Source organism: Branchiostoma floridae, chromosome 17 (assembly GCF_000003815.2).
Source record: "Branchiostoma floridae strain S238N-H82 chromosome 17, Bfl_VNyyK, whole genome shotgun sequence".
Classification (NCBI taxonomy): Eukaryota; Metazoa; Chordata; class Leptocardii; order Amphioxiformes; family Branchiostomatidae; genus Branchiostoma; species Branchiostoma floridae.
In genome coordinates this window covers 12,364,002-12,384,994 of record NC_049995.1, presented here as the reverse complement: position 1 = coordinate 12,384,994, position 20,993 = coordinate 12,364,002, and the positions used below count along the sequence as shown (strand labels likewise).

General features: G+C 41.2%; 2 protein-coding genes and 1 long non-coding RNA gene across 4 annotated transcripts in view; 2 read left to right on the top strand and 1 right to left on the bottom strand.

The window, feature by feature from the left end:
• The window catches only part of LOC118404816 (WAG22 antigen-like), a 12,109-nt gene extending 10,023 nt beyond the window's left edge, over positions 1-2,086 (bottom strand). Inside the window, exon 1 of the mRNA XM_035804173.1 lies at positions 2,032-2,086. The gene's annotated coding sequence lies outside the window, so the exon portion shown is untranslated. The remainder of the gene's footprint in view (positions 1-2,031) is intronic.
• Positions 2,074-11,806, top strand: LOC118404815. Of its 2 annotated transcripts, XM_035804171.1 has the most exons (11): positions 2,074-2,647; positions 2,872-3,084; positions 3,380-3,508; positions 3,969-4,157; positions 4,580-4,741; positions 5,393-5,521; positions 5,926-6,032; positions 6,384-6,442; positions 6,927-7,072; positions 8,006-8,149; positions 8,905-11,806. In XM_035804171.1, the coding sequence occupies exons 2-11, from the start codon at positions 2,970-2,972 to the stop codon at positions 11,655-11,657; spliced, it is 3,933 nt and encodes a 1,310-aa protein (XP_035660064.1). In that variant the 5' UTR covers positions 2,074-2,647; positions 2,872-2,969; the 3' UTR covers positions 11,658-11,806. The 2 variants fall into 2 exon arrangements, with proteins under 2 accessions (XP_035660064.1, XP_035660065.1); XM_035804172.1 differs by lacking the exon at positions 2,074-2,647 and having other exon boundaries at positions 2,695-3,084.
• Positions 11,807-13,938: 2,132 nt separating this feature from the next.
• Positions 13,939-15,651, top strand: LOC118404001. The gene is made up of 3 exons (XR_004829731.1): positions 13,939-14,160; positions 14,716-14,790; positions 15,521-15,651. It is a non-coding gene; the product is annotated as an uncharacterized LOC118404001 (long non-coding RNA).
• Positions 15,652-20,993: the final 5,342 nt, after the last annotated feature.

Sequence of the window (20,993 nt, the reverse complement as noted above, 5' to 3'; positions counted from 1 at the left end):
CGGCTCCGTGTGTTTGTTGTTTACATATCCCTGTAAAGAGCCCTAACACCGATTTGTTGATGGTGACGTGAACCAAGTGTTTACATTCATATAGCCCATGGAGTTGCTCGATCAGTTATCGGCTCCGTGTGTTTGTTGTTTACAATATCCCTGTATAGAGCCCTAAACACCGATTTGTTGATGGTGACGTGAACCAAGTGTTTACATTCATATAGCCCGTGGAGTTGCTCGATCAGTTATCGGCTCCGTGTGTTTGTTGTTCACAGTATCCCTGTATAGAGCCCTAAACACCAATTTGTTGATGGTAACGTGAACCAAGTGTTTACATTCATATAGCCCGTGGAGCTGCTCAAACAGCTTTAGGCTCCGTGTGTTTGTTGTTTACAATATCTCTGTATGGAGCCCTAAACACCGATTTGTTGATGGTGACGTGAACCAAGTGTTTACATTCATATAGCCCGTGGAGCTGCTCAAACAGCTTTCGGCTCCGTGTGTTTGTTGTTTACAGTATCTCTGTATGGAGCCCTAAACACCGATTTGTTGATGGTGACGTGAACCAAGTGTTTACATTCATATAGCCCGTGGAGTTGCTCGATCAGTTATCGGCTCCGTGTGTTTGTTGTTTACAGTATCTCTGTATGGAGCCTTAAACACCGATTTGTTGATGGTGACGTGAACCAAGTGTTTACATTTATATAGCCCGTGGAGCTGCTCAAACAGCTTTTGGCCTAGTGTGTTTGTTGTTTACAGTATCTCTGTATGGAGCCCTAAACACCGATTTGTTGATGGTGACGTGAACCAAGTGTTTACATTCATATAGCCCGTGGAGTTGCTCGATCAGTTATCGGCTCAGTGTGTTTGTTGTTTACAGTATCCCTGTGTAGAGCCCTAAACACCGATTTGTTGATGGTGACGTGAACCAAGTGTTTACATTCATATAGCCCGTGGAGCTGCTCAAACAGCTTTCGGCTCCGTGTGTTTGTTGTTTACAATAACTCTGTATGGAGCCCTAAACACCGATTTGTTGATGGTGACGTGAACCAAGTTTTTACATTTATATAGCCCGTGGAGCTGCACAAACAGCTTTCGGCTCCGTGTGTTTGTTGTTTACAGTATCTCTGAATGGAGCCCTATCTCTGAATGGAGCCCTAACGACCGATTTGTTTTGGGTTTCGTGAACCAAGTGTTTACAGTCATAACCCGTAGAGCGCTACTCAAACAGCCCTCTGTTACTGTATAGAGCGCTAAGACCAATTTGTTTTGGGTGACGTGAATCAAAAAAACATTCATAGCCCGTGTACCATGTTTTGCGTACAGCTGCTAGTTCAGTCCGGTTGTTTGTCCACTACGAGAGAACCTCCTCCATGTCGTACTAAAAATTCCATGAAGGTGACGAGAACCAAGTGTTTGTATTCATAGCGCATAGAGCTCGCACGGTGGAACTGGAGGGCTGAACGAGCAACCTCCATGGAGGTCAGCTCTGTAGAGCTCCTCCATGGAGGTTGCTCGTGCAGCCCCTATTGTGTCTGGAGGCCAGCCACATAAAAACTCAATGCTGCCAAATGTAAGTCTCATCGGCCCTCTAAAACAATATCTCCCTAACCCGATGCATCTAATGGCGTACGACCATGCCTATCACTGTAGCGCGTGTAGTCTACCCTACCTTTGTAACTGAGTTTGATTCCGACTGTGTCGCAGTCACAACCCTTAGGACGTGACATCAAAGCCGTGTTCCATTATTCCTTGTTGAAAAAAAGCTAGGGGAATTTTCCCTGTACAATGAACTTGTAAATACTGTCTGTCTTCTTTGCCACAACCAGGCAGAATAGCTCTTCAGTCAGCAAAACTGGTTCGAGATAACTTTCATTTTCACTTTGCTACATACATTGTATGCTCGCTAACAGTGCGAGGTAGCAATTCGGGCAAGGGGGTCAAAATATTAGAGAGTTCTGAACGACAGGCCCTAAAAGTATTATGTGAGAACACTATGATTCATGCAGATACTTTATATTAACTAAACATAATACTTACCACAAAGCAAGTTGTACAGCCTACTCTCGATTACAAGTGCGGTCCTCTGGGCTAGCTTTGGAGCTAGAGTATCGAGCATGCGCTAAAAACAAGCTGTATCTATTATTGAATGGGCGTCATGTGCACGTACACACCTGACCAATAGCCAATTGCAACAGCCATGCCAAGTTCGGAGCTTTATACATGCAGGACGGGTGAAGAGTTGGCCCCAATCCCTACACTAACACGGACAATTATTCAACATTCCTCAGTAGACACATTCCTCTGCGTCCCATGAGTCAGGAATTATAGGCCCCAGAACTCAAACTTTTCTCAAAGAGCAGTGATACAGGTGTGGTTTTGTGTCTTCCAGACGCGTGACGTCATATCGAAACTTCTTCGTGGAAGTAACCTTTTCAGCCAATCATAGCAGACCAACCTGTTGGATTCTGACCAATCTCCGCACGCCACTACCAAATAAGGGCCGGATAGCCTTTGACCTAAGTGACTTGGCGCCCCACTCCGTTTGAAGTTTCGGTGTCCAGACGACGTGTGCTTCGCCTCTTTACGGCATTTACTTGTCAATTCTTCTTAGATAAAACGATCATAAAGCTTTTAGAACTACAATAGAGTGCAGGTAAGAGTAATCGTTCAATTTTCGGGACACAATCCAGATATTTTGATCAGGGGATTGCCCATATTTGCTCTGTAACTCAACTGCCGTACAAAATTACTTACTTCCTCTTTCACTTTCTAGAATGTTCAGCGACGATTTTAACTACTCAACAAACTGTTACCTGTCTGTACTCCTAATTATTGGAACTTTTTCGACGTACTTAATCTAATGCTTTCCCTTTGCAGATTGAGAAAAGCAAGGTATCTTCAAGGTATATTCGCGGTTGAGAACGAGTCCGACCGGCACTATCGCCCCCCTCCCACTCTTAACGTTACATCCCAACATGGCCACGAGAAATGGCAAAGCGTTTTGGTTTTCGGCCCGCTTGAAAGTCCTTTGTCTTCTGCTGATGTTCTTCGCGTGCGGTCGGTCCTTGGGCGAGGACCAACGTCTGTATGGTGAGTTAAGTCCTGATAGATTTGCAGGTACAGTAATGTAGATTTAGGATTAAATAAGAATAAAAATTGAAGATTGTTTCCATGGAAATGCTCTTTAGCTAGAAACTTTCACTGGCTAGAATTCCTAGTCTTGAAATTCTTGTTTTTCTTGTCTACAAAAATTATTTTTGTTGTCATGTTTAAGAAAATATTGGAATTTTAGAAATTGATGTTAGATTAACTTTTTCTTTTACGTTTTCTGTGTGTAAGAAGAAACAATAGAAAAACAGCTAATTTTGTCCTGTTTTCCTCACAGTTTCATGTGGGGGTGTGCTGACTCTGTCATTTAATGCTACTGACACAAACGACGTGTTTCTGGTGAAATGGGTGCCGGGGAAAATGATTACATTGCTGCACTTGGTGCACTGGGATGCATGGACTGCAGGTAAATTTCGTTGTCTCCTGTTGTCAGTATCTGCCGATTCCCTTTTGTGTTTTTCACTTTTTACTTTACTCTAGGGCTCCTCTATATTATAGCGTTAAAGTGGAAGTAACCTGGATAAGGCAATCTGTATGAAATTGATATCATTAATTCATACTTTGAGCGGTTAAAAATGGCGTAGAAACAAGCTGCGCTAGGATTCCCTAAGTAATGTAACCCACAAAAAATTTGACTTCATGGCATCCTAGAGCCACTGCGGCATCAAATATTTGCTCCTTGAATGTTGGTATGGAATGGAATAGAGCTGTTTCATTCTCACCACTATCCAGTTTATCATCTTATTATGTAGGAAAATGCCCCAAAATTGACTTCGATGATTTATGTTCTACAACCCTGATTTGGGCTAATATTGCTTAATAGGTTGCTTTTGAGACTGAAAATTTGCAAAACATCTTTATTTCAGGGAGCGTTCCAACAGATGTAGAGATAAACCCAGCGTTGGAAGGTCGGGTTGAATGGACATATGATCCAGCCACCAACAATTTCACTGTTCTGATAGATGACTTCCAACACAGCGATACTGGGCCAGGCGTCTGGTACGAGTTCCAACAGTCCCGCAGGAAATCCCCAAAATTTTACCCAATCATAAGAGGTGAGGGAAAGATATTTTTTTGGTTAATGTGTTGTTAATACCATTGATACTCAGCGTAACAGTTGGGTTCAAGCACTGACAATGCCAAATGGTCCGACCTTTTTGGTATAGTGAATAGGTGTTTGGTTTGTGAGTTGGTTACCCAGGTCCAATTCCCGGGAGCCAGGAGACTGTTTCTACTGGCCCCCTGTGTTCCAATGGTTCCAACACCGACCAATTATAAGAGGTGTACCAAGCTCAGGATATAGACCTCAAATCGAGAATGAATCTTTAAAAGAAAAGGGGGAGTCGTGTAACAGTGGGTTTCAAACTGACCATGCAAAGTGGTTTAAAAGCATATGGACACTTGCCAATGTAATGTGCTCATTTTCTAATATGTTCCAAATCTGGTCCACTCATTAATCGAAGTCTATTTGTTTCAGATCGCCCAGACCCTCCAACACATATCAAGATCCATGGAGTCCGACTGTACAGCTTTGAGCTCTCCTGTACTGCTGGTAACAGGTGTGACTTGGCACAGACATTGTGCCTAAAACATCTCGGGAAGAACCACTCAATATCATGTAGAGAGGATGTTCATCGAGGTAATTGATACTGTTGTGATATTGATGTCAATGAAGAAATAGTCAGTACTTAAACTATGTAGACTATGTATAATGTAGACTAGCAATGTTCTGTGGAAGAAAAACACATATGAGGTATGATAACATAAGGATTGTTTAAGGAACAATATATGCTTCTGCTCATAGAATTTTATATATACATATATTGCACTAATATTTGTCATCATCCATCCAAGATAAAAGTTTTTCTTTTTTTTTTCAATTTTTTTATTTTTGCTTCAAATCTTATCACCTTTATATCAATGCTGGTTCACCTTTATCCATGGAGTAACCTCTAGTCATTGCTTTTAAAAACAGGGCATTTAAGGATATCAGGTGAATGGATGTTGGTTTCAAATTGTAATACTGTACTTTCTAAATATTGCAGTTTGAAACCACCGTCCATTGACTTGATATCCCATTACAATGCTCTATTTCTAAAAGCAATGGATATAGGATAACTGGCGGATAAAGGTAAACCAGTGTTACAATGTATTTGACGTGTATGAAACATATCGATTTTCATTGGTAAAATTTGGCTACATTTTTGGCTACAGCTGCAGTTTTGGATTCAAAACTGTTGTCTTGACTTGAGTGCTTTCAAAGGTTAAGAACATAACAATTGTTGTTCAGGAGAAGAAGTGCAGTTCCATGTCGCAGGCCTGAACCACAGCACACAGTACCAGCTGTGTGTGTACGCTGTCAACCAGCTGGGCAGCAGTGGGTGTGGCCAGGCTTCGGCTGTCATGGTTACCACAGAAGGTGAGTCTTTGGTTGTCATGGTTACCACAGAAGGTGAGTCTTCTGTTGTCATGTTTACCACAGAGTCTTCTGTTGTCATGGTTACCACAGAAAGTAAGTCTTGTCATGGTTATCTTAGTAAGGCTTCTGTTGTCATGGTTACCTTTTTTCATTAATGAGTCATCTGCGGCCAAGGTTACATTATCTTCTGTTGTCATGGCTACTACAGAGTGAGTCATCTGTTTCCATGGCTACCAAAGTGAGTATAATACTGTTAAGTTGATGCCAAAGGTTGGTAAATGATTAAGCTTAGAAGCACCAACTTAAATGATATTTGATGCAGTGTAGTCTATACGATTAATATTATACTTTGATTGATATCAACTATGAGCTAATGAAATGATCTCTTATTCTCTGTGTTTCAGCTATTGGTCAGTTTTATGCTGACCTCAGGTTATTGAATGTTCCCTTTGTCTCATCGGACCCAAATGACGAGAGGAACAGAGAGCTGGTCAACAGAATAAACAAAACAGTAAGGACAAGATTTTATTTCCTTTATTTGTTGTTTTTGTCTGAATCAAAAGCTATATAATTTCAAAAGCAATGAGGTCTAGAGAATACTGACTGGTGGTGGCTTAGGTAGCAAAAACATATCATGCATACAGCACACACTCAGATGCTCACACATGTATACACATCGCACACATACACTCACTCACACACACAAACACACACACACACATGCACTGTGACATACACAATTACTTGCACAATCACACACACAATCATCTGCTTTTAGAAATATCTAGTTCAGGCTGGGCTCTGAAGTCAGGACACTCCAGGCTGTCATTACAGGTCACAATGAGATTTCCCTTCACCACAGCTTAGTGACCTGCTGCAGCCAAGCCACCCTGATCTGACAGTGGAAGTCACAGAAATGCGGTAAGCCAAGAGATTTATTTTTAACCTACATCAATTTTAACTATATTTGCTAAATGTGAAAAATGTTTAGATTTACCCTTATCAGTATTGATTCGATTAAAAACTTATAAAATAAAAAACTTATAGCTGTATAATATAATTCCTGATCTACATTTTGCAAGGTGGTCTTACTTTAATAAAAGCTTGGTCTGAAAAATCTAAAAGTCCTTGGTTTGGATCCCTGACATGGCTCAATATTGTGCACTTAACCAGGTACATTTTTTGCCTGAGTCAAGTAAGATCCCATCACATGCATTGAAGTATTGAGTAGGAGTCCTTTACTGTGCATGAGTAGATAAAATCTTGCAGTCTTGTTCATATTCACCAGATAATATACAGCTGCTTGTGTCAGTAATAGTGTACAACACTGTACAGGTGTGTTGCCATGGTCAATATGCATTTTATATAATACTCTTAAACTCAATGTATATTTACTCATCAACAGGGAGGGGAGTGTCATAGTCACTGTGCACTTCAAGGGTGTGCTGAAGGAGATGGACACCATCAGAGGCAAATTGAGGAAAGCAGTGACAGGAGGAGACCTGGCACACATTGGAGTGGATCGCCACTATTTCTACACCTTTGACCATCGTAAGAGCAGTTTACCCAGTACTGGTTGTTTACATATCATCTACCTTAATGTGAGCTCAAAACCTATTGTCTTTGTCCATGACTTTTGCCTCAAGTCTGTTGTTCAATGTATTCTTAGCTCATTGCTCTCAGTCTGTTTTGCTGCTTTGATCGCCTGCTTCTCTGCAAAAGAGTTACCCAATACAGTCAAACCTGCCCAAGCGACCACCTCTTCTTAGCGACCACCTGGCCATTACGACCGTTTTTTCTTGGTCCCGAAAATATTCCCCATTGACGTAAGCATTGAGCGGCCTCTTCACAACGACCACCTGGCCAATGCAACCGCCAAAAATTGGGACCAAATCCCTGCCCATAACGACCACGTCATTATCAAATCTTGAGGTGTCATCGATTTTTACTGATAACTAGCGTGATTTTGTGCTGAATTCGGTGAGTTTGCGTCAGATTTTGACCAAAATTACAATGTTATGTTCAAAATAAATATGGCAGCGGATGCACGCGCGTGTGCTTGCTATTTGCCTTTAAACACAACAGAAACCAATTAAACTATGCATAATGCATTTTCTGAGTCAATGCTCTTCTAACCGACCACCTGGCCAAATCGACCGCTTTGCCCGGCCCCCCAGGTGGTCGTCTTGGGCAGGTTTGACTGTATTTGGCTGATTTACTTGGTCAGGGTGCCTCCTTGAGCACCCCGCTTTATGTCCCTCTCGGAAGACGATTTCGTGGAATTTTTGGTCCGGCTACAGCATCCGGTCGTCTTGGGTGGTCTCCCATCCAAGAACTGACTGGACTGCGCTTTGCTTAACTTTCGATATTAAAGGATTTGGTGTGTCCAACATACTACACACTACGCAGCCAATCATAGATCTGACTGGAGATTATCATTGGCCTGCAAATCTTATAGTCTATCTTTTATGTTCCATACTGTAGGCGGGGCTGAGACTACAACAGCAGTGTGGATCTCCATACTTGTAGCAGTTGTCATCATAGTAGCGCTGGCTGCTGTAGTCCTGCTCGCATACTGCAAGTGGAAAAAGAGGACAAAAGAAGTCGTTGAAGAGGTTCATCAGTCACGTATGTATACAGTTACTACCGGGGTATCAATTTTTCTTCCAACAGTTTTACTGTTTTAAAGGTAGAGTACATACCTCCAATTAAGGAGGCAATCCACATCCAGCTGGAGGGAGCAAAGCTGAACCGCATTGAGGGTTGGCAGCTCCCCAAGTCCTACCTACCCCTACTCCACAAGGAGACGGGGGGAGGGGGCAGATGATCTACGCAAGCCTGACCTAGTCTCGTGTTCTCTCGCGAGATGGAGACTAGGCCATTCTCCGTGACCAAGATGTGACATCGAAAATTTGGAGGTATACGTACTCTACCTTTAGAACAGTCACTGTTGGAAGAAAAATTAATAGTAACAGGACAAAAGAAGGTATTCTATTAGATCTTTTGGATGCAGATGTAAAACACATCATTTATAGTACATTATTTTGATAAATTTTGTCTAAGTCAAACTATGCACCCTCCAGAACAGCAAAAGTGTGGTAACTTTGAACAAGGAAGATTTAGAAGATGGCTTTTAGTGTGATATCAAAATGAAATACTAAGTAATGCTACATGTATTATAAAAAGTAAGGAATACAATTTTTTTCATCTGTCTAATAGTACACATTTAATGAAAAAATACTATGAAAAACACATATTAAGTATAATTTTGTAGATTCTGTATCATTATTAACATTAAATGATTACATGTAATCAGTATGAATTTTAATAACTTTTTCAATTAAATTTTCAGACTAACTTGTGATTAATTTTCACTTTTTCAGTGACGAATGTACCAGAACCCACACCATACTTCGAGAGTGAAGATTTCAAAAACTTGTCCAAAGAAATGGCAGGCAGTAACATTTGTATTGTTCATGGGCAGTTAGGTATTGGGAAAAGCCATGCCGTTGCCAAATTTGTTGAGCAAGGTCAGGCAAAAACTAAATCCTATGTCACTTGGTTTATAGGGTACACAAATGATTTCTCAGACACCATCACAAACAACAAAACCGGTCTTTCTAAAGAGACCGTGTCAGAAAAGTTGTTGGAGTTAGTGAAAGAGTTGAAAGACTCTGGAAGACCCGTAGACGTAAAGCAAGGGGAAAAAGATGTCACAAAGATCTGCAAGGCTCTCAAGGATTCCAAAACCAAGTGTCTGTTGGTCTTTGACGACGTTCAGGACATAAGTGTGATTCCTCGGCAGTTTTTGACCCCATGGTCAGAAATTACAGTCTTGATCACAACAATGGACGAAACTTTGGGCACCCAATCAAATTTCCCCCAAATTCCTCGTCTTAAAATGAATGGTTTCTCGCCATCAGACGTGGAGTCGTTCTTAACATCAGGAAATAGTGATAATGTCTTCACAACAACAAGCAAAGCCCTTCTGAAGGAGCTGGCAACTCAGTTCGCTTTCCTCCCTCTTGGTCTATCACTGGCAAAAGGCCACATTCTCGACTCAAATACGTCAGTGCAGGAGTACTTAAACCACCTGCAACAACAGAGGACAGCGATGGGAAGAGGAAACGGAAACCTCAGTGAGCCAGAGAGAAACATATTTGCAGCGGTCCAACTTTTGTTGATACACAGAATGGACAAAGTACCCCGTCAGGTTCTTCAGCTTATGGCCTTTCTTATGCCAAACAACGTGCCGACAGCCATCTTGATGGAAGCATATTGGCACCTTAGTGGTAGAGGACTAAACGTAGATGAATTCATAAAAGCTGTGCGGAAGCTTTCTCTCATACAGGTGGCAGAAGACAAGAAAACAGAGATGAGGATGCTGACAATCCACCAGCTTACGCAGAGAGCAGTTTTCGACATGCTAAAAAAGGAGGACCAGCTTGAAGATAAGATGATACAGGCTCTTGTCAAAGCTTTCCTGGTTCTTTTCATCAAGGACACTCGACAAACTCGAATGGGTGCCTTTGTTTCACATCTCCTTCCACACCTTTTATCTCTCCTAAGACATCCCTCCTTGTCCATAGAGAAGGTTTTGTCTATGGACGATTCAAATCATCCTCTGCTCACAGCTCTTATACGGTTGTATGAAGTCCTCTGCTACATGTATTGCCAACAGCGCCGTCCGGACCAGGCAAACTCTGCTGCCGAAAAGGCAAAAGCCCTCTGCAACCACCTTTGTAAGGATCTTCCCTCTCAGGATATCACAAAGGTGTATGACATGCTAAAGAACTTGGGACTAGATCGGTTTCAAGAGGATGTATATGGCAATACTGTAACACGCCAGCTCATAGCATCTTCGAACATTGATGACGTTTTGAAGTCAAAAGTGCCAAAGGACGTCACAAAAACACTTGATTTGATGGCAAAGAGCTTCCAACCACTGAGCGAAGAACTGTACAGTGGTCTGGTAAGGTATGGAGTAGCTTTAAGTACTGAACAAATCAAAGCTTCCTACCTTATTGAGCTTGTTGTCAGCGTGTTCTACACCACAGGGCGGATCCTGTTCTATCTCCATGGTGATAGAAGAAAGGAGTACTTCGCCACAGCCTCGAACGACTTGTATTTCTCGCATAACCTTAGCAAGAAGTTTTCAAGTCACACACAGGTTCACCTCCTCAACGAAATGTTGTCCAACAGAGCAGGTATACTGTACCTTCTTAAGGAAAAGTCAAACGTTCCTCAAGATCAAAAGAATGACCTCCTTGAAGTCATCGCAGGATACAATGAACTCATTAACGACAGCAACGATTACTTTGAGTATGGCATCCTTAAGAAAGTTCAGCAAGACAACTTTCACGCGATGTTCTGTTATCGGTCGATCGTTGACAGCTACAAAAAACTGGCTAAGTTGGCATCTTCTTCAGAAGAGAGGAAGACATTCATTCGAGACCACAACACCAATGCCGAGAAGATGATAGAATATGCAGAGAAGCAAGGCACCAGGAACCAACAAGGGAGAGTCATTGATGGATTAGAACTCTTGCCAGAAGTGTACAACATGAGAGCACAATTCATCATTGACATGTATGCAGCAGGCTTCAAAGATGACCTTCCGGAAGATGATAGCTTGCAGAATGCAGCACAATGGGCACACCACGCTCTAGGCGTTGAATCCTGCAAACCTCTGCACAAGGCAAAAGCCAATCTACTCCTCGCCTCTGCATTTGTGATGGCGTATGAGCACAGGGAAGTCTTAAGCCCTGACCATGAAGAGGATCCAAAAGAGGAACATCTTGAGGTAATAGATGAAAGGGAACAACTCCTCCCAAAAAGTGAATCAGACAGCAGTGACGTACTCACCCAAGCAGATGAGTACCTCAAGAAGAGCATTGAAATCTATAAAGAGATTCCTAATGCAACCTCTGACATTGGTAAAGCCAATAGCCTAGTGGAGAAGCTTCAAAAGTATAAAGAAGAAACTAAAAACCAAGCTCAACACAGTGCACGAGGTATGCCAGACAAACCCAATCAGGCAGTGGTGACTATAGAAGATGGGTCACTTAATAGGCAAGGCAAGCGTGGAGATGTAGAGGAGATAGAGATGGGAATCATGAAAGATAGTATTGCATGAAATGCATTTCGTCACGAAACAAGAATCAATACTACATAGTATCAAGTACATCGTCAGTAAAGGTTGTGAGATACAAGAGAAGACTAACGAATGTACAAACACATGTTGAAAATTGGGCACATATAGTAATGGCATACGCGCTACTAAAGTTAGTACGAGGGTGAGTCAGAAAGTAATGCAAGTGGTTTCATAACAGACTCGTTTTTTAATCAATTGAGTTGAAATTTGGCATAAAAGTAGAGGTATATGTCTTCTTGAGATTGAATGTTTTAAATTTGGTCTTTATCATTTTCTGAGCAACTGAGTTGATTTCAAGATGAACACACCCTTGGTAGCTTGTCAGACTATCAATTACTCTAAATCTGACCCACTGAAAATCACTGTAGGAGATTGAAATTATACATATATGATATCAAGTGTCTCTATAGGTTGCGTGCCAATTTTCATTTCTAAACTCGTAATGGTTCTTTATTTACAGCTGCCTAGATGCAGTACGTTGTGTTATAGAGCTGTTGGATTTATACACGAATTCGTGAGTTGTTGGTTAAAAGCCTACTTTTTCATTAACTAAAAGAAACGAAACTTTATACAGTTATTAACTGTTTAAAGGCCAAAAAGTGTGCTAAGTTTCATTGCTCTTTGTTAATGGGAAAGAAGGCTACAGAAAGTTTGAATCATAACACCGCAGATCTCATGACCCTGAAGACCGCGTATACCTCACTCTACACCAGCAACGAAAAAAGGAAAACTGATCGGATTTCAGAGTTGAAATTAAGCATGTGGCTTATAGAGAAATACAGCTTATTACATGTACAGGCTTAGTCTCATACAATGCCAAAAATTGGTTTAGGGAAATTCTTAATTGTACGTTAATTGGACCTCACTTTTCTTCTGACGGGATACCAAGGGCGTGGTCACCTTGAAAGTAGCTCAATCACTCATAAAATAATGAGCAACAAAGTTAGATATTTCAATCTCAAGAGGAGATATGTCTTAACCTTTGTGCCAAATTTCAACTCATTCGATCAAAGAACGACTCTGTTATGAAACCACTTGCATTACTTTCTGACTCACCCTCGTAGATAAGGATTTAGTTTCATTCAACCTACACAATGTACCAGAAGTTAAATATTTGTTACAGGCAATCTGTTACAAACATACTAAGTTTTTTGCAGTCATTTTGGCTAAGACACTATTTTATTTAATTGAATTGTACTTGTTTATACTACTGAGATTTAAGTATACCAAAGATACATAATGTTACGCTAATATGTCCATAGCTTGTTTAAGGTAGAAAGTGGAGATTTTATACAAATATATGTCTGTTTTGTTTTATATCATCTCGAAGTTGTTATTTGTTCGTACTTTGTAGCATTATCTCTTAGCTTTCTTGTCGATTGGACATAACAACAAAGCAACACCGGGCTATAGAAACGGAGATGGGCGCCGCTTGATGCATCATTTGGTGTGGGAAAAGCTTTTAAAAAATAGGTCCGGTGAATATGGACTGCTCTTAAAGTTTTCTTTGAACCATGTGACCTAATGGTAAAGCATGTGTATATAGGCCCATTGCACGCGAGCGCCATGCATGCTCGGGCGGAATTCTAATCAAAAGTGAAAATGATGTTTGAAAATCATATATCCTATTAAGCATTCTGATATAACGCATTGCTGCGATAAAAGTAGCAACATTGCATTGATTGTATGAAGGATGCGCACGTTATTTACAAACATTGACTTCTCGTGAGAATTCACGTGATTTATGTTCTTTAACCGGGGAATTACCGCACACGTTATCAAACGGCGTAAAAGGGGAAGTCCGGATCCTCTATTGTGGAAAATCCCTGTGTTGAAATAAAAGGTGGCGTGTTAGACAAACAAATTACGATGATTATGATTGGACAGTGCCGCCATCGCGGCCATTCTCTATCCAAGTCGATGGATGTGCGACCGAAAATTCGAGGTGAGCAACTTGTTGTGTTGACTGACAGTTAAAACCTTCAGTATGGATTATACCAACACAGATGAGCTTTCATGATAAGTTTTTATTAAGATTAATTTTGATTTTCATCAGCCTTAGTACAAGAGTCGTACATTGACACCCCAATCTTGAATCAGTCTCTACCAGACTCCATAGGTCGTTGGAAAAAACCGGCTGTACTCCTCTGGTCGGCTTACTACTCTATTTGTTCCATTTCTGCGGGTTTTTTTCCAGCGACCTGGGGTCTGGTAGAATCTATGAATCAGTTGTGCAGCCATGAAACATGAAGCAGGCATTATTTTCCTTCAGTGGTCCCTTAGAAACAGGAACTTCACGCGCCGGTGATTTCCGTCGTGGTGAATCCCCTAATGAAACAAATACGGGGAAGCCCGAGGGTCGATAGTTTCATCGCCCTATATAGTGGTAAAACCCGCTCTAAAACAGGACTTGGTGAACGTCACTTCACAGACGTGCATTTTCTAGCAGTGATTCGAGCAGACATGGCGGGCAAAGTACTACTAGGTAAGTACTGTAATGTTATGTAAGGTTTGTTGACATTAACTGTCTGTATGGAGCGTACTTTGAACTGTGTACATCGTGGATGTATGGCAGTAGCTCTTTTTCAAATGTTTTGTGCCTTTGTCTCGACTAGAGTTAAGTACAGCGCAGCAAATCTCGGTTGGGGCTGCAATCGTCTGGGAAGGAACGTAAAATGGTACCGTGTTCGAGGAGGTGTCTCGAGCAGGTTAGAAAGGAAGGGCTAGCAACTATTTTAATAGGTTGTGAAAATATACCCTGCTACAGAAACTGCTCTACATATGTATGTGTCGCTAGAAACTACTAGGGTCTGAACGAAACGAACAGTGCAGTTTTCTTTTACAGTCGTACAATACAGTACAGTAGCCATTGTATTGTGCGTATTTACAATACACTTGTCCTAAGATAACAAACAAGTTTGTATTGCGCAGCATCACCTTACGTTACGTAGGTAGACTGTAACAGTTGAGACTGCGAGACTGCAATACAGCGCTAGTCTTAAAACGTGTTGTTTAGTCTATATATTCTATCTCGCTGCAGGGTTCAAACCAAGGCCACGACTCGCCATGCTGCGTTTACTAATCGGCGGCTTGCTTGTACAAACAGCGTTAGGTGGTAAGTTCAAGACTTGTTAACCCGTAAGTTATAAATATTTCTTTAGTCGACATTTCATTTTGATGGTTCCTAGTTATAACTCCATGGGACACCAAAAGGGGAAATTTCGGGGAACTTTTCAGTATCAATGACGGTACAATAGAAAATTTCAGCCTTTATTTTGACTTCCTCTTTTCTATGCGCTTTGACTGAAATACCGGAAATGCGTTTTTTTTTAAACAGGGTCTGCATGGGGGAGGGTGTCCTGGCGATGCTTAATCTGGTAAATTTAGGAAGGCCGGCAAGGCTTAACATTAAATTGAGACGCATTCATATGCACAGTACAACAAGATTTGGGACCGTGTTCACTGTATTGATTCACATTTGTATTCGTTTGATCCATGTTTGTTTCTACCTATCGTAGTAGCATCTAATCTTTGGTCTCCATGTGCTAGCTCTAGAATATAAAGATAGTTCACCTTTATCCGCGGGGTAACCTATATCCGCTGTGTTTTGAAAACAAGGGATGTTAAGTCAATGGTTGGTGGTCTCAAATTTGACCACCAGTTTGAATCCACCGTCCGAAGACTACACCATACAATTCACCCCGTTCCTAAAAACATCGAAAATAGGTTACCCCGCGGATAAAGGTGAACTTGTTTGAGGTTAACTTGTGATAGTATTTTTGTCTTTGCCGAGTCTATAAGTTGCAGTTTGTTAAGTCTTTTATTTTTTCTCAATACATTCTCAGCTGAAGAAATATATGCCGATGAGGGAAGTTCTGTTGTACTACCATGCGAGGTGACCTTTGACCCGTCAGTGTCGCTATTCTGGGAGATTGTCCAACACCACCAGGGGCATAATATTCAGATTCTTTTCAAACCACCAGGTAAGATATTTACAGCTTTATGATGGGGGAATTGACGGAGGAATAGAAACAAAGGCCTTGGTTATGTACAGGTGAGGTTGTCTTTTTGATTTACGAACAAATTATTTCTTTAAGGACACTGTTTGCTCAAGGACATTGTATGTTTAGGTGGGGCGGAAACTTCAAATGTATTTTAAGTGTTCGTTCGATTGGGAGAAGATGCAAGAATTTTGGTACATTACAAAATGAAAAGAAATGAATGAAAATGAATGAATGGATGGATGGATGGATGGATGGATGGATGGATGGATGAATGGATGAATGAATGAATGCTATGAAGTAAATAGACGAGTACATTCTAATTCCAATCTTTAGGTGCAGATATCGAGATTCTAGAAAGCAGGTACCGAGACAGATTGTCACTTGTAGACGGAAATAGCCTGGAAATCAGCCACATTTCCAGAAACGACGATTCAGTGGACTCCAGCGACCGCTATGTCCTGGGGACGTACCGGTGTTCACAGCAGGGCAGAGTGGGACAAGAGATGAGACTTAGAGTCAGACGTAAGTGTTTAAGAAAAGAAGAGTATCTTCTGAAGTCTTCTTCAATGCAGTTAAGTTATGTTTATAATTATTTAGTCTGGAAACCAGACTTTTAGGTAGGGCGGCAGAGAATCTGTTCGGCAGCCAAGGCAGTTCTTCCCAGGGACCTTTGATAAGTACTCCGGGAATTTATTATGCAGAGGGAAAATCTGCTTTCCAGTTTAATGTTTATTTCACTTTACCTGTGTGAAGAAGGTTATGTTTGCGGCATGTTCCGTTATGAGCCATCGACTGAACACAGACAGCGACAGATCTTACACATTTATAACAATTGCCAGTAAAGGGACTTCTCGTTTGGGTAATTGTCCTAAGTATGGTCTTCCCCTACCTTTGAAAAGGACTTCCCCTTTTTAGTTAGGAAAACCCCACAATGAGTGCGCCCTTTGTTTTATTATCGCAGATGGGATGGTAGTTTACGTTCCGCTTTCTGTACAATGTATTCTGTTATCAAAATATGCTTTGGCAGCATCATGATCTATAAAGTCAACACTGCTGAGTGAAGCCAACGTAAGTCGACCTTTTGGTGACACAATAACAGGTGGGCTCCATCCTGGCTCTAGGTTTTTGGCGACGCCTCGGGAACGGAGACGTTAGAATAGTTCTGCGTTTGTGTTGCCAAATGTTAAAAAAATTCCACGTATGCATTCCTATTGGATTCGTTTTGGGGAATATGTTGTTGGGCTGGCCACATATAGCAGCCGGTAATTTTGGGGCAGGGAATGGGCAGTAGTTTTTTTGACACACTACATGTATTACTTGTTTTATTACAGCTTATTTTATGGATATTTCCGCCACATGTACCGGAGTGTCCCTGTGGGTGCTAGTTGTTTTTTTTTAAATCAATTTCACTCCCCAATCAATCATACATGCATACATCAGAATGTTATACTTTTTTGGAGGGGTAAAACGAGTCCCAGATTAAAATGCCATGGAGGTACCGTTTAAAACTGTTTCCTTTTCTGCGTTAAAAACCGTGTGCCACAACGTTTTGTTCGACTGACCTCGTCTTGATGTCTGTCTGTACAGATCGTCCGGATCCCCCTAGCGACTTGAAGCTGCACGACATCCATCCCTATTCATTCGACGTCTCCTTCATACAAGGCGATGACGGCGGCTATCCACAAAGACCCTACGTGCTCGTGCTTCAGGACCGACTCAACGAACGGATGTTCAGTCACTACACTGTACAGAATGAAAATGGTCAGTGACTCAGTGGTATTGTATTCTTGTTTTTTTTGTCACAGAGAACATTTCTAATACGTAAGAAAAATATGTAATATTCAGCGATTCGATTTCTATAGATACATGAACACTGGCTAGAAATATGAAAATATTTATATCACCAATCCACTGAGGTGATCCCGAGATGCCCAGGAGATATTGCCATCATTGGAATTATGACACTTAACGGTATGCCTTGCTGTCTAATGTTGATCAATCCAGGGTTATTTTGTACTTCCTTACTACTTATTAGGAATATGTGATCCATCACACATCTGTAAATGTCTTTGGCGTCTTCGTGAGATTCAAAGACCTATTTGTTGAAACGCTACTTCGCCTTTATCCCCGGGTAAGCTATATCCACTGAATAGTTAACAGTTGACGTTACTTATTAATTAAAGACACGCCACAAACATACGCGAAAATAACTGAAACTGAGCTGACTCCTTACATCTACTCGGAGATTTATATTTTAATCCATTTCACCATGTAGGAGAGGTAAAGTTCCACATACGAGACCCGATCGTCCTCCCCAACACGACTTACAACATTTGTGCTGCGACTGAGAATAGCCTGGGACGCAGCGACTGCGTTTGGGCTACGGTGACGACTGACGGTATGTCATAGTACTCTCCAAGCAGGGGCTCGGCTCCGGCTGTGTTTGTTGGCGTTTTTCTCGGGCTTTCTATTTTGAACCATTTTTTTATGTCTCGCGTGCCAAACGCCAGACATATACAAATGGTACAAAATTGAAAACACAAGAAAAATTCCTAAAAGAAAAAAAACTAACTAGGCTTTCGAATTCCCGAAATTCTTATAAGCAGTGCGCATTGTGTTATTGATTATAACAAGTTACTGGTACAAAGAAACAAAGGAAAATAGAGGTACAAATGTACGTCTAAAAATTTAGTAACATAAACGACTGATGCCTGTGTGAAAATACAAGACTTTAAAATGTATCAATTTTTTATTTCAGCGCTCAGCAGCTTCAAAGTGTCCCTCAGACTGGTGAACGAGCCGTACATATCCCCAGATCCAGGTGCACAGGAGAACAGTGACTTGTTAGAACGAGTCAAGAACCTCGCAAGAAATGTAAGTTTTGACATGATCAACACCAATCCAATGACGGTTGCCATTTTAAAAGTGTTCTCGTGAGAACACAGTCTAGCGTGAACGTGCGTGTATTGGCGCGAAAACGAGGGGACAGCTACAGGGCCATTTCTCTTCAAATTAGAATTTGTTCATTATTCACTCAGATAGCATATCTACACTTTAATTCAAATAGTGATGTACATCTTATTATCCTCAGCTTCCATTACTGGTATGGCGGGGTCTTCAGATCAGCACTCCAGAGGTTCTCGGATTTAGGTGAGTTTTATCCAACGTACGTAATGGTCAGAACAGAATTTGGCAGGTCTTCTACGTGTAAACATGTTGGATTTAAATACTATACTTGTTTAGCTGTACTAAAGAAGGAAATGGATCAAACGGGAAAGATTGTGTACTCCAAATCTACTTCTACTTATGTTACTCTAAATTTTCTTCAAGCAATGACTGTTTTAACTGTAAGGTCCCTACAAACCTCCAAATATATAATGTTCGACGATTAACAGTCCATCATGAGTTTGACTTCGGTATGCAGTGGGAGATGAACTGTCCAACATTTTCATAGATAAAGGGACTGAATGACTTTAGCAAGATTGTTTTAATGATAAATCATTTCCATATATGCTTGTTTCCATACACAAACATGGCTACAGACCCGGAAGAGATGACCCCAACCCCAGAAGTGTCATAGTTGACCTGGAGGTTACCGCCGGGCAGAGTAGACTCACCCAGGTGAAGACTGTGTTATGGACCGCTATCAGAGACGGGCGACTCTCCAAATACCATGTGGACTCACACTATGTTATGATCGATGGCAACGGTGATCTATCTATTATATTATGTGTGTTTCAGTGGTTTAATGGGGTTTAGCAGTATACCGTTTGTAAGTATTCTATATCTAGATAGTTTACTTACTTTTAGAATTGCAACGTTAAGGTACTATGTGTTACTTGTTAAAGGAAAAACGTTTAATATTGGTTTTTGTCCTAGATTTTGCATTAACAAAAATGGTCACCTAATATCACATCATATCATATTATATCATTTTATATTAAATCATATCATATCATATTATCTAGCGGTATCAGGACAGTTCGGCACATGGACACTTCGGCCCGGACACTTCGGCCCCAAGTCCAGGACACTTCGGCCCCATGCCGAGGACACTTCGGCCAAGGCTCAGAGGACACTTCGGCCCTGATAGTTCTTATGTGCGTGGGCATGCAATGCAATGTACAAATTATCTCGTAGCTCGCAGTTGCATGGACATTAATTTCGATATTTACGATGAACAGTTAATGCCAGTCGGGTATTTTGAGCAGTAGATTCATTTTCAAGCTGTACATGTAAGTTACTTATGTTGTACATAAAAAAAAAAAACATATCTGTAACAGGTCGCGTTGTGGAGTACTTTATAGGCCTGTTTAAGACGGCTAACTATACATTGCAGTAGGTAAGACTTCAGGTAAGCTAGGGTCATGCAGAAAACCGGAGCAAAAAGGGATCTTCATGCCCCGAAAACGCAAGAAAGCGTTAAAATATCGCTAATGGCAATTTTCTCGAGTATACAGGAGAACATGTACTATATAATATACTGTACAAGTAAAATCATACGTCCTAAAATTATACGTTATTTAGTCAACTCAGGCTACGTGTTAGATAACTATCGTGGAGTGGACCCGGGGCCGAAGTGTCCTCGGCTTGGGGCCGAAGTGTCCTCGGCTTGGGGCCGAAATGTCCTGATTGCCAGGGGGCCGAAGTGTCCATGTGCCGAAGTGTCCGACATTCTATCTAGCTTACTGATTAGTGTGTCTCTCTCACAGTCACGATGTTGCAAGTCCCTGCTCCCAAACCAACTGGTAAGTTTGCTGTTGAATTGTTGTTGAATTTTTGTAGTGTTCCGCCTTTAAAATGTACGTACGAAAATAGTGTAAAATTTTTTCGGGATAATTTGCTTCAATGCCATATCACTCTACGTCAACAGGCGGCGCTTTACAGCTACATAAACGCGGAAGTAAACGTGTGTGTATCGCATACGGTCAAGTTTTAAGAGTGGTTGGCGTTGAAAACACAAGAATAGAAAAGAAATAGCAAACGTATTCGATTGTAACAATTTCACCGATATTTCTATTTGTTACAGTTGGTGGATTTAAGGCGAGAGACATTGTCTTCGTCACTTTAGCCTGCGCCATACTGGCTATCCTCATAGCGGTATTAGTGACTTGCTTGATACGTACAAGAAGGAAAGGGTTCACTGGTAAGCTAGTGTACTAATGTTATTGTTAATGTTAATGTTATATATTATTGCTATTGTTATTATGTGTTTTGTGTGGCTATGGTAAGTCTGACGTGTGTAGTAAGGTCAAAATTCGGGTGAATGTGTGTTTTCCCGCGAGAACCTTAATAAATAAAACATTGAACATTG

What these genes read in the sequence shown, in the direction of transcription:
- LOC118404815 (XM_035804171.1), top strand. Translation starts at nt 2,970, where the DNA reads ATGGCCACGAGAAATGGCAAAGCGTTTTGGTTTTCGGCCCGCTTGAAA. An exon ending in CTGGGATGCATGGACTGCAG is followed by an intron (nt 3,509 to 3,968) that starts GTAAATTTCGTT and finishes TCTTTATTTCAG; the next exon opens with GGAGCGTTCCAACAGATGTA. An exon ending in TAGAGAGGATGTTCATCGAG is followed by an intron (nt 4,742 to 5,392) that starts GTAATTGATACT and finishes ATTGTTGTTCAG; the next exon opens with GAGAAGAAGTGCAGTTCCAT.